The sequence below is a fragment of the Octopus bimaculoides genome, chromosome 25, assembly GCF_001194135.2.
Source record: "Octopus bimaculoides isolate UCB-OBI-ISO-001 chromosome 25, ASM119413v2, whole genome shotgun sequence".
Lineage (NCBI taxonomy): Eukaryota > Metazoa > Mollusca > Cephalopoda > Octopoda > Octopodidae > Octopus > Octopus bimaculoides.
This window is the reverse complement of record NC_069005.1, coordinates 15,405,141-15,417,115: the sequence shown is the minus strand read 5'-3', so window position 1 is coordinate 15,417,115 and position 11,975 is coordinate 15,405,141. Positions and strand designations below refer to the sequence as shown.

The following is an 11,975-nucleotide window of genomic DNA, read 5'->3' as shown; positions in this document are numbered from 1 at the left end:
TGTTTTGTTGATTTCTGCTTTTTTTGTTCTTTCTGTCCTACCTTCGATTTATCTATGCATCACACCGTACACCCTGTTGTTTATTTGTTAAAGAATATGTGTGTGTGTGTATATATTTGTGTGTCTGTGTTTGTCCCCCCCAACATCGCTTGACAACTGAGGTCGATTCATTTGACAAAAATTTCTTCAAGGAAGTACCCCAGCATGGCTGCAATCTAATAACTGAGACATATAAAGAGTAAAATATTTATCTTTGGCAATTTATTTACTGTCTTTTTTTTTTAAATTTATTTTTCAATTTTCATTTTTTATAGACTTGTCGAGTCTGTGTATTATGTTTGACCACACTCGGCAGATCGGCTCCACAACAGTGTACAATGTTAGTTGGTAAAGGTAAGTGCAGTGATATTGACTGTTATGGATAGACACATTTGATTTTTTTTTTTTTAAACTTGATTATTGATATGTAGGGGGGAAAAAATTTGTCAAAATTATTTGTCAGCTATAAATGTAGAAGAAAGAGGAGGATATCAGAATGTAGAACTCTTATAGTGAGGTTGAACTAATAATAATAATAATAATAATGATTTCTTTTAATGTAATATAATAATAATAACAATACAGCAGTAGTAGAAAGCAGTAATGAAGGGGTAAGAGATGAAGAACATGAAACAGATGGAAACCGCAGAGTACCAGAGAATATTGATAAAGTAACTAATGAAGCAGATCTAGATAGACAAGTGACAGTAAGTACTGCACAAGACTTAAATGATGAGAAGAAGATTTTAGAAATGTTGTGAGGTAAAATGACTAATGGGAACAATGAAGTACCACCAAATGTAAGATATATGGACAGAAAACGAGTGGGGAAAGCCACACACAAAGTAAATGATGTTTTAAGCATCATTAATACAGGAAACATTAGTAAAACAAACCAGCTAATCATAGCTGCTGCTAATTTCGTAGCTAACATAGTAGGCTACAAACAAAAGATTGAAGATATGAAAGCAAATGAAAAGAAAGAGCTGAACCGGAGGAAGAGAATACATATGAAGCTGGAAAAGACATGGAAAGAAGTGGGGCAATTGAATAGGATAATGAGAGGAGAGCTAAAAAATAAGGTAGTAATCAGAAAATTAAATGGACAGTACAGGTTAGAAGCAAGATGAAATCAAATGGTACATGATGAATTGACACAAAAGGTGACAGCATTAAAGGCCAAATTGAAAAGATATGATGCCAGATGCAAAGGTTTCAAACAGAATAGACTGTTCCAATCAAACAGAGGCATCTATTTGAGGAAATAGAAGGTAGACAACACCAGGAACTGATTCCAGATGTGGAAGAAAATAAAGAATTTTGGGGAAAGCTGTGGAATAGGCTGGTGAGACATAAAGAAAATGCAGAGTGGCTAACAAAGGTGGAAAGACAACTTGCAACTGTACCAAAACAAAAGGACATCAGAATTAATCTAGAGGCGGTACCATGGCCAGTGAGGTAAATCCGAGGCGTGGTTATTGCTAGTTGAAACAGTGAGACAGAAGTTTAAAAAATAGCAAATTGGAAAGGACCAGGCCCAGATGGAGTACAAAGCCATTGGCTGAAGAATTTTACACAGTTGCTAGAAAGGATTGCTGCACAACTGGATGATGCTTGCAGCAAGGTCACATCCCCACCTGGATGACAAATGGACAAACGCTGCTATGCATCAAGGATCCCTTCAAAGGTAACTTGACATCAAATTTTCAACCTATAACCTGCCTACCACTAATGACTGGTGTCTTGACTGATGAGTTAGACCACCATCTGGAAAGTAACAATTTACTTCCAGAAGAACAGAAAGGATGCAGGAAACAAAGTAAGGCAACAAAAGATCACTTATTAGTTGATAAAATGATAATTAGAAATTGTAGATGCAGATTGACAGGACTAAATGTTGCAGGACTAGATTACATAAAAACAACTGACATGGTACCACACAGTTGGATAAGTAAAACAATGAGCATGTTTGGAATAGGAAAAAAACATGGAGAAAATGCTGAATGAAAATATGAAACATTGGAATACCAAATTGATCAGAGAAAAACAAAAACTCAGAAAAATGAACATCCGATGTGGAATATTCCAAGGTCATAGCTTATCTCCATTACTATTCATATTGGCCACAACACCGCTCACTATGACACTATGAAAGGTTAAAATTGCTTACAATTTGGGAAAAGGAAATGGTCAGATAAATCATCTCCTTTTCATGGATGATATAACGGTTTATGTAAAAAAAGAATTAGAAACAGCTTGAAAGTCTTGTAATACTATCCACATTTTCTCAAATAACGTAGGTATGGACTTTTGGGATAGAAAAGTGTGCTGTTTTGAAAATGAAACGAAGAAGATTGAAAGAAGCTAGGGAATTGAAAAGTCAAATGGGTAAACAATGAGAGCGGTTGAGAAAGGACAGTGGTATAAGTACTTGGGAATAGTGGAAGCAAATGAGATTAAAAAAATGAAGAAATGAAACAAATTACATGTAGAGAGTATGCAAGGAGAGTCAGGAAGTTATTACAGTCAAAGCTGAATTCCAAAAATTTCATTGAAGCAATAAATTCAGGAGCAGTGCCCTTAATCAGATATGGAGTTGAAATTATAGATTGGATTAGAAATGAAGTAAAGAAACTTAACAGAAAAAACTAGGAAGTTGTTGACAATATATGGAGCCCACCATCCAAAAGCTAATATCAACCAGCTGTACTTGAGGAGAGACCAGGGTGGAAGAGGCTTAATAGCAATAGAAAACTGTGTACAGATGGAAAGAGAAAGTCTAGTAGAGTATTTACAGAGCAGCACCGAAAAATTACTAAAAGTAGTTAAGAAAGAACAGGTGATGAAGTGCATAATAGGAGAAAAAGACAAAAATGAAATACAAAGAGAGCATGTCAGACAGATTGAAAAGAAACCTTTGCATGGCCAATTCTGAAGACCCACTGAAGACGTATGTGGGACAAAATCCTGGACTTGGTTAAAAGAAGGAGCAGTTAAAAAAAGAGAAACAGAGAGCCTAATTGTAGCAGCCTAAGATCAGGCAATATAAACAAACAAATCAAGAAAAAATATATATGGAGACAATGTGTCAGAAAAATGTAGAGCCTGTGGAACTTGGAACGAGACAGTGGCACACATTGTGACAGAATGCCCCAAGTTGACACAGGAAGAATATAAGAAATGGAGGCACATCCAGGTTGTAAAAGTTTTACACTGAAAACTGTGTCATAAATGGGGATTTGAAGCTGGAAATACATGGTACAATCATAGAGTTGAAAGAATACTGGAGTTGGAGAAATGTAAGATTTTGTGGGACTTTCCAATTCAAGCAGACAAGAAATTAGAAAACATTAGATCAGATATTACAATCATAGACAAATAAAAGCGAAGCTACTTACTTAGTGACCCATCATGCCTGTTCCAGGATCGTAAAGGAAGAGGAAGAAAAACAAAGAAAATACAATCCCTTAAAATGGAGCATGTGAACAGTAAAGGTGGTGCCTATAATAATTGGTGCATTGGGAACAGTAAACCAAGATATAGACCAGTGACTGAAGGAGATTGGAATAGAATACCCGGTAGAGCTCCTACAGAAAGTTTGTCTTTTAGGAACAGCAAGGATTATCAGGAGGGTCCTAAGCACTTGAAAGACTGCTAAAAATTTGTGGATACCTAAGGTCACAGGTAGTAACCCGCTATCCACAGAATCCCTACCAGGAATAAGACTGAACCTGAGATAAATCAAAATAATAATAATAATAATAATAATAATAATGGTTTCAAATTTTAGCACAAGGCCAGTAATTCAGGGGTGGGGGCAAGTTGATTACATCAACTCCAGTGTTCAACTGGTACTTATTTTATTGACACTCAAAGAATGAAAGGCAAAAATTGACCTTGGTGGAATTTGAACTTGGAACATAAAGACAAACAAAATGCTGCTAATCATTTTGCCTGGCATGCTAAAGATTCTGTCAGCTCACTGCTTTGATGATAATAATTATAATCCTTTTTACTATAGGCACAAAGCCTGAAATTTGTGGGGAGAGATTAAGTTGATTATATTAACCCCAGTACTCAACTGGTACTTAATTTATTGACCCCAAAAGAATGGAAGGTATAGTCGACCTTGCTGGAATTTGAACTCAGAATGTGCAGATGGACTAAATGCCACTAAGCATTTCACCTAGTATGTTAATGATTCTGCCTGCTTGCTGCCTTAATGATGATGATAATAATGATAATAATAACAACAGCGCTAATAATGATTTTTTTTTAATTTGCCACAAGAGTATCTGATGAGGAAGACATTACAAAAACAGTTTACAATTTAATGGTGGGAGGAAGGAGAGGTGAAAGAAGGGAGATAAAAAGTATACATAATATACAAAATATGTGACAACATGGATTATGTAGTCCTTCTGTGTAGAAAGCCTCTAACTAGGATCCAGACTCACTCTGGCCCCCAAAGGAAGAACCCAACAAGGATGAATTTAAAAAAAAAAGATAAATGTATTTCATGTCTTGCTGCCATAGATTGCAATTGGCAGAACAGTGTGGCTTTTACCTCATGATCTTTTATTGATACAGTGATGAAGTCTTTTACCTGATTCATAATGTAAAACCAAGGCTAAGTACATAGTGCCCCATGGGGAAATTGTAGGATTAACTGTTTGGCATTCAGATTAATCTGTCAAATGTAATGCATATTTATTCACATTATTTTAAATTAATCCTGCATTAACTTGTACTTTTAAGATTTCATTGATGTGGTTGTCTATTTTTCAGAATGACATTGTAGGATAGGTATAAGAGATCAGATCTACCCTATTTGAATATAAAGCATGTAGAATATTAGGTCCTGATATGACTGATTATAATGCTAAAAAGGGGTTAAGGGGACTGCATATCCTGAGCAATTAAAAGGGGTTTTTTTTTCCTTTTTCTTTTCTCTTTCTGTCATGCAAAACTAATTCTAACATTCTTCTTATTTGTAGATGTTATTCCAGTTCCTTCTGATTTGAAAGTTAGTCATATCTCAGCTAATGGTGCAGTCCTTTCTTGGTTGCCTGGCAACAGTAATTACCAACATGTCATCTGTGTCAACGAGCAGGAAGTACGGGTTGTCAACCCTGGAGTTTATGAATATATTTTGACAGGTATACATCTTCCTTAAATATACTTTGACATACCGTCATTGTCGTCATCATCATAATATTTAAAGTCAATTTTCCATGCTGGCATGGCTAGGATGATGTGACCGGAGCTGGCAAGCCAAAGTACTGCACCAGGCTCCAGTCATCTGTTTTGGCATGGTTTTTAACCCAAACTATTCCACAGAATGTACTGGGTACTTTTGGTACTTGATGTCAGCATGAGAGCTTTCTATGTGGCACTAGCAGAGGGGCTTCTTATGTGGTGCTTCTTACTTTGATGTTGAGCAGAGGAATCTTAGAAGATCAATGGTCAGGATCATCAAGCTCTATCAAGAGAGTAACTGCAACAGCTACATAGGTGTCCATAGTTGTGTAATCAACTGATGTAAGATTCACTTTGACTCAAGCTCCCAATTCAAATTCATAATAATGGAATTGGATGGCAACAGTGAGTCATGAGAATCCATGAAAGCAGTGAAAAAAGAATTTTGTCCTCAAAGAACATCTCAGAGCTTGCTGTGTTAAGAGCAATAAATATCAGAGAGAAGAAAATCCACTGGTTTCTACAGCTGGATACCCATCTTAATGCCAACACCTTTACAGAGTGTACTGGTCACTTTTTACATGGCACCACAATCAATGATATCACTAAGTAATTTGCAAGACAAGACCTCCTCAACCGAGTGGAATTGTAGTATTGATGGAGGTGGCTTTATGGCAGGTGCAACGACATGAATATTGATTTTACCTTATTTTTCATCTCACTTTTGTTTCTGTCTGTATATATTAGATCCTAATGCATCTTGTTTCAGGCTTAACTCCAGCTACATCACATACTGTCTCTGTTCGAGCCAAAAGTCTTCTGTCTAATTTTGAAGAAGAACGCAGTGACGAAAGGAAAGAACAACTCACAGAACGGATAGAATTTAAAACTTTAGCTGGAGGTACTGAAATATTTCTACTGTTTCAATGTTTAACCTTTTTCTAACCATATTTCTTTTAAAATAACCTGTCTTTCTTTCTTTCTGGTCCGGCTTGAAAAGAATGAAAAATTTAGTTAAAGAAATTCATCATTATTAAACTGGTATTTGGAACACAGTTGACATGAAAATTTGCTGGAATTTTAATTTAGCTCACTGTAAAATGAGTAGTTTGTATCATAGAAACAGGAGTAGTCTGAAGCAATTTAGTTTAGAAAGAGTTTTAAATGATAAAATAACATAAATGCTGCACTGATGATGGCTACTGAGACAGAAACACATGTCCTCTTGTCTCCAGACAATCTTAGTCACAATAGTAACTAAGAGATAGTTCCACATTCCTCAAAACTCTGGAATGCATGGATCAGAGCCCCCACAACCATTTGCAGTTTAAAGTTATATACAGGACAAACAATCACAGACAAGAACACACACTCATACACAACAGGCTTTGGTATAGTTTCCCTCTACATAATTATTGGTTGCATTGTTTTGGATGAGTCAAATATTGCAATTAATTTTCCAGTAGGATATATGGTTCAGAAACGTCTATCATGCCTGCTATCTTGTAAGATTATAACCGAGTCTTTTGTTTTCTACAACTGATCCACTATCTCATGTACTGTGAAACCTCAATTTATTAATTTAATTGGTTCCTGAAGGCCGTTCATCATCTAAAATGCTTGTAAACCAAAACTATTTTTCCCATAGAAAATTCAAGAGAAGGCACCTGAATTTGAGCTGGGATGTGCACTGAGCAAAAGCTAGAAAGCAACTGATGTTCTCCTGCTGCTTCTCCCAGCTTGTCACCATCCAGTGTTGCCAGCTTGTGTATTCATTACACAAATGGATCAAGCTGAGCAAAGTTCAGGGAGTTACTATTTTTGTTGGTAATTAAAGGCTTCTCTTTCAAAGTGAAAGACAGATCGCATGATGCCCATGTGCATACAGCTGTGCTACATGGCAATAAAACATGGGCTATGACTACAGAGGACTTGCAAAGGCTTGAAAGAAGTGAAACCAGCATGCTCTGCTGGATGGGTAATGTCAGTGAGTGGGGATAAATATTAACTCTCAAAATTCAATTTATTTTTCAAGATATTTTTTGATTTCTCCTGATTTCTTGTGGTTGAAAAGCTTGGATCTCTGTTTGTGCTTGAGTTATGTTTGTTCCCCACCACTACTTGACAACTGGTGTCAGTTTGTTTACATCCCCATAACTTAGCAGTTCAGCAAAAGATGCCAATGGAATAATTACCAGGCTTTAAAAAAAAAAGAAACATAAATATTAGGGTTGATTTACTCAACTAAACCCTTCAAGGCAGTGCCCCAGCATGACCACTATCTGATGACTGAAATATTGAAATAAGTAAAAGATAAAAGATGACATATTTATTTATTTTTTTAGGTTTACCTGATCCTCCACTTGATGTTCAAGTTGAAGTGGGACCACAAGAAGGTACTGTCCTGCTAACATGGCTTCCAGTAACAATCAATGCATCTGGAATTTCTCCATCTGGCATCATCAAAGGTTATGTCATATACGCTGATGGCAAAAAGTTAAAGGAAGTCAACGGTCCAATAAGTAAGTAGAAATTAATTTTATGCATGGCTGTGTAGATAAAAAGTTCATTTCCCGACCATGTGGTTTCAGGTTCAGTCCCACAGCATGGTACGTAGGTGAGGCCAGCTAATGCTTTGTGGATGGAGTCTGTGTAGAAGCCTCGTGTGTTGTATGTGCCTTTGTGTCGGTGTTTGTGCTCCCCACCCCATTACTACTTAACAACCAGAGTTGGCTTGTTTATGCCTCCATTACTTAGCAGTTCCTCAAAAGAGGCTGATAGAATGGGTACCAAACTATAAAAGACAATACATACTGTAGTCAGTTTGTTCAACTAAGTCCCATCCCAAGGTCGTGTCCAGCATGGCCACAGTCCAATGACTAAAACCAATAAAAGATAAATATGTGCGTGTGTGTGTATCAGCAAAAGATATTGTTGAGAAAAAAAAAAGAAAACACTTTAGGACTGAAATCCCTTGAGATAACTGTTCTGTACCAAGGTTACACATACTCCCTTATCTCTTGTTCTCAAAAATATAGTGAGCGAGTGTTTGGCCCCAGTCTTTTATTCACCAATAGTCTTGTTGTTCATGGGTTTCAAGGAGGTAGTGATGGATTTTCTACAGGTACCCATTACTAAAAAAGAAAGACAGAGATAGAGACAACCCCCAAATTTTAATTAATTAAAGTTAAATAGGAAATGCTTTCTCTCTCTGTTGTGTAATATGATGAGATAGTCAGTACGTCTTACATCCATTTTGTTACTCAATCTGTTTGTATTTGACAGAAAGCTGCTGGAAGGAGCTTGTGTATGATCATGTAGTTTTGACTGTTGATATTGGTAGTTTGAATTAGCATTCTAAGAGAGAGGAGTCCTTCTGTATTATGTACAGTGAAATAATACTGGTACCCAGGTTTAGTATTTTGTAACTTTCATACATAAGATTAATTCAATTTTCTGGTAATAAAAACTCTAAGACTCGAGTCATTTTATCATTTATTTTCAAATTTATTTATTGATTTTTTTTTTTTCTCTTTCTTTCCCAGATGATCACATATTACTCACGAGCAACGATTGTTGTGGTCGCATGCCTGATCGATTAACTGTACGCACATTGGCAGATAACAATGAGGAATCTGTCGACTCTCAAGGAGTGATTTTACCGCCAAATCTTCTCAAGGAAATGGCTGCCAAAACAGCTAAAAACATTGCCTATGAAGCAGTTGCAGCTAGGAAGGTAAATTAATTTCAGTCAGGGTTGTTGTTTTTACTTTTGTTTGTTTGTTGTTTTGTTTTTATCTACCTTTATTCCATCCAATTTAACCTTATTTTTCTCAGTATTATTTCACACTCCTCTGTTATGTTCTAATACCTACACTACACCAGTCCAGTCCTTTAGATGAATCATTATCTTCCCAAAGATAAGCATGCTTTATCTTAATATGTTTTAGTCTGTTAGGGATTTGCAGTTGTGGAGTAGAGTGTTTACATCATGTTGACCAGAGGATCTTGAGTTCATATCTCAATACAGATGTATCAATATGTTCTTCAACAAAGCACTCAAGTTTAACTTATTCAATTCACCTAACCATGATAAAGGTAGTAAAAACACTTGTCAAAAATCTGGGATCTAATTTAAAGAAATTCTTTGCAAGTGTGCTCCAGTGCCTAAATACCTTCAGAAAACTTAAGAGTCAGGAAGAGATAGAGACCTTGCTGATGCAAATACTTTCAATCAAAAACTCTGCATGCCAGAGGCCAGTAAGTTTCAAGCGGAGCATGTGCACCATTTGGAGCCTTTCAATGCCTAAATAGCTTAGAGAGATCAACCTAAAAGCCAGGAAGAGATAAAATAGTTTATGAGAACACCAACAACAGTGTAGTTCTAATTTGCTGTTGGACAGTCCTAAAAAATTATTACAGAGAACTGTGAACTCTTGTGTAGTAAGTATACTTTTCTAGTTTCCTTCTGAAGTTAAAAATAGTCCAAGATTCCCAAAAGGCTGAACTGTGCTGAGCCATGGGTATTGATGGAGACATTGCTGTTTGCAGCTTAACTACAAGGAGTGATGTTATCATTTGTGGTTGGACTGCAACTGGTGACATTTGTTGATATTTTCTCTCAACAGATTGACTGCTACTTTTGCACTTCCAAATTCTTGTGGAATGGAAATTGAAAATCCTTTACTTGATAAACATGTAAGGATTGGTGACAGGAAGTGCATCCAGTCATAAGATCCTTCCTCAAATTTACTCTCAGCTAAGCCAACCTTGCATAGAAAAATAAACATGAAAGAAAAATGAATTTAATACTACATTTTAATTCCATAATACTAAGGCAGGCATAGATCTCTTATCGCCTCACTTTAGATAAGTTATATAAAATATTAGGTACAAAGCTGAACAGATAATGCAATAAAGTCTTGGCTGATATTCCATTGTAACCAAGATCTAGTTGTCTTCTTGTCAGTCTTTGAGTGTGTGCTTGTGATAAAGAGAAATGCTAAGGATTAATTGAACAACTCGGGACTTTCTCACAGATTTTGAAATGTCAAGTAGTAGCTCTTCTTCATGGAGGTATCTCCTGGACTGGATGCCCATCCATCACAGAGCTCCTACAGCTACTGCTGCTTGGACTCATTTTCAGATGAGTTAACAGTAGCAACATGAAATGACATTCCTTTCTCAGCACATAACGTGCAACCTGATCCAGGAATCAAATGCATGACCCAGTACCATAACAACTGCTGACCACATGGTTATTAGTTACTTACTATCATAGTTATATCATTTCCTCTGAGCAAAGCACATTTCTCAATGTATGCGAGAAACAAAGCAGGTTCCTGCTCTGACCTCATGATCTGGTGTTGCACATCCAAAAAATCTTTTCTTTCCTCCAACTTGTACTGATATGGATGTGAAATAAAAGAAAATAATTTATTGCATTCTTTTGCTTGGTGGGTAGAAGATCAATTTAATTCAGAAATGGATTACAAGACTATTGAATCATTCCCCTAGAGTACGCACAAGGATGAAACATAAGCAAGCTAGAACTTACTGTCTTGCAATACAACTTTCTCACATATACACACACACTCTCTCTCCCTCTCGCTCTCTCTCTCTTTCACTTGCTCATATATTAATGCGTGCACACAGACATACATTCCTTCCTTTTCAATACTAAGATTCCTTGAACCATCACACTCTGCCATGTCACTAATAATTAGGTACCAAAGAACTACTGACTCCATGGTTATTAGTTTAAAAACCTTGATATCATCACAGTTGTATTATTCCTCTACCATATTGCTATATTCCTTGCACTTCTTCCTGCTTCTGTTCTCAGTCAAACTCTTACAGTGAAAAATATGAGGAATATACCAATGACACTGATGAGGAAATTGAAGCTGCATTTAGAGCATGCTCTGACATGGAGGCTGGAGCCAGTACAAAGAAGGTATGCTTCTATATTTCTCAATGAATTTCTCATACAGTTACTATTCACAACCTATGGAATTGGTGGGAAATCTATAAACCTGTTCCAAACCCCCAAATTAATTATAGACTTCTTAAGTTTTATTACAAGTTTCTAAAGTTTATAGTTAGTTTCTCTACCTGTCTTATATTTTCTTGTATTATTTGTTCAGCAATGGTTCAAGTTTAATACAAAATCTATTTATAAAAAAGAACATATTAAATGTGTTAAAAAAGTGTTCCATTGTAACAGCAGTCTGACTTGATTCAATGCTAAATTTTAGCTTACTGATAGGAATTCTCAATATATTCATAAAATTTTATGGATGGTTAAGTGGACAATTTGATCATGTTATACCAAATAAACTAATATTTTATTGCAAGTCTAGTAAACAAATAAAATAGAAAAACTTACACATTCCAGTCATTGAACCAAAAGTTTAGGTTCCAAATCTGTCCAGAACTCATGTTACACTATGCTATTGTTTGATAAGTTTCAATAATCTAAAACAAATCTTTGGAACAATGCAACATTACTCAGCTTTCGGATATTCATCAATAAATCATGATTGATTGTTTTTTTTTTTTCTGTTTAATAAAAATTGCAGTTGAAGGCAGAGTTAATACTTGTGGTTGAGTTGACCTAAACACAGAAAGTAATTCAAGAATTTTAAGCTCCAGAGTTACCAAAGACTGCTATTTCATGCAGACAGGTCTCTTGCCCTTTTGTGGTTATCAACTTTCCTCTTTCAATATTAAATGGC

At 36.0% G+C, this 11,975-nt stretch overlaps 1 protein-coding gene and 1 pseudogene across 12 annotated transcripts in view; both read left to right on the top strand.

Moving 5' to 3' along the window:
* Positions 1-11,975, top strand: part of LOC106877382 (RIMS-binding protein 2) — an 888,511-nt gene that overhangs the window by 823,692 nt on the left and 52,844 nt on the right. For 11 of the 12 annotated variants that reach the window (XM_052976546.1, XM_052976547.1, XM_052976545.1 and 8 more), the window contains 6 exons: positions 315-393; positions 5,037-5,198; positions 6,008-6,139; positions 7,584-7,760; positions 8,784-8,974; positions 11,084-11,194. In XM_052976546.1, the coding sequence (XP_052832506.1) occupies positions 315-393; positions 5,037-5,198; positions 6,008-6,139; positions 7,584-7,760; positions 8,784-8,974; positions 11,084-11,194 (852 nt within the window). The remainder of the gene's footprint in view (positions 1-314; positions 394-5,036; positions 5,199-6,007; positions 6,140-7,583; positions 7,761-8,783; positions 8,975-11,083; positions 11,195-11,975) is intronic. The other variant, XM_052976550.1, reaches the window with a different exon arrangement.
* LOC128250838 (U4 spliceosomal RNA) lies at positions 1,463-1,532 on the top strand (annotated as a pseudogene).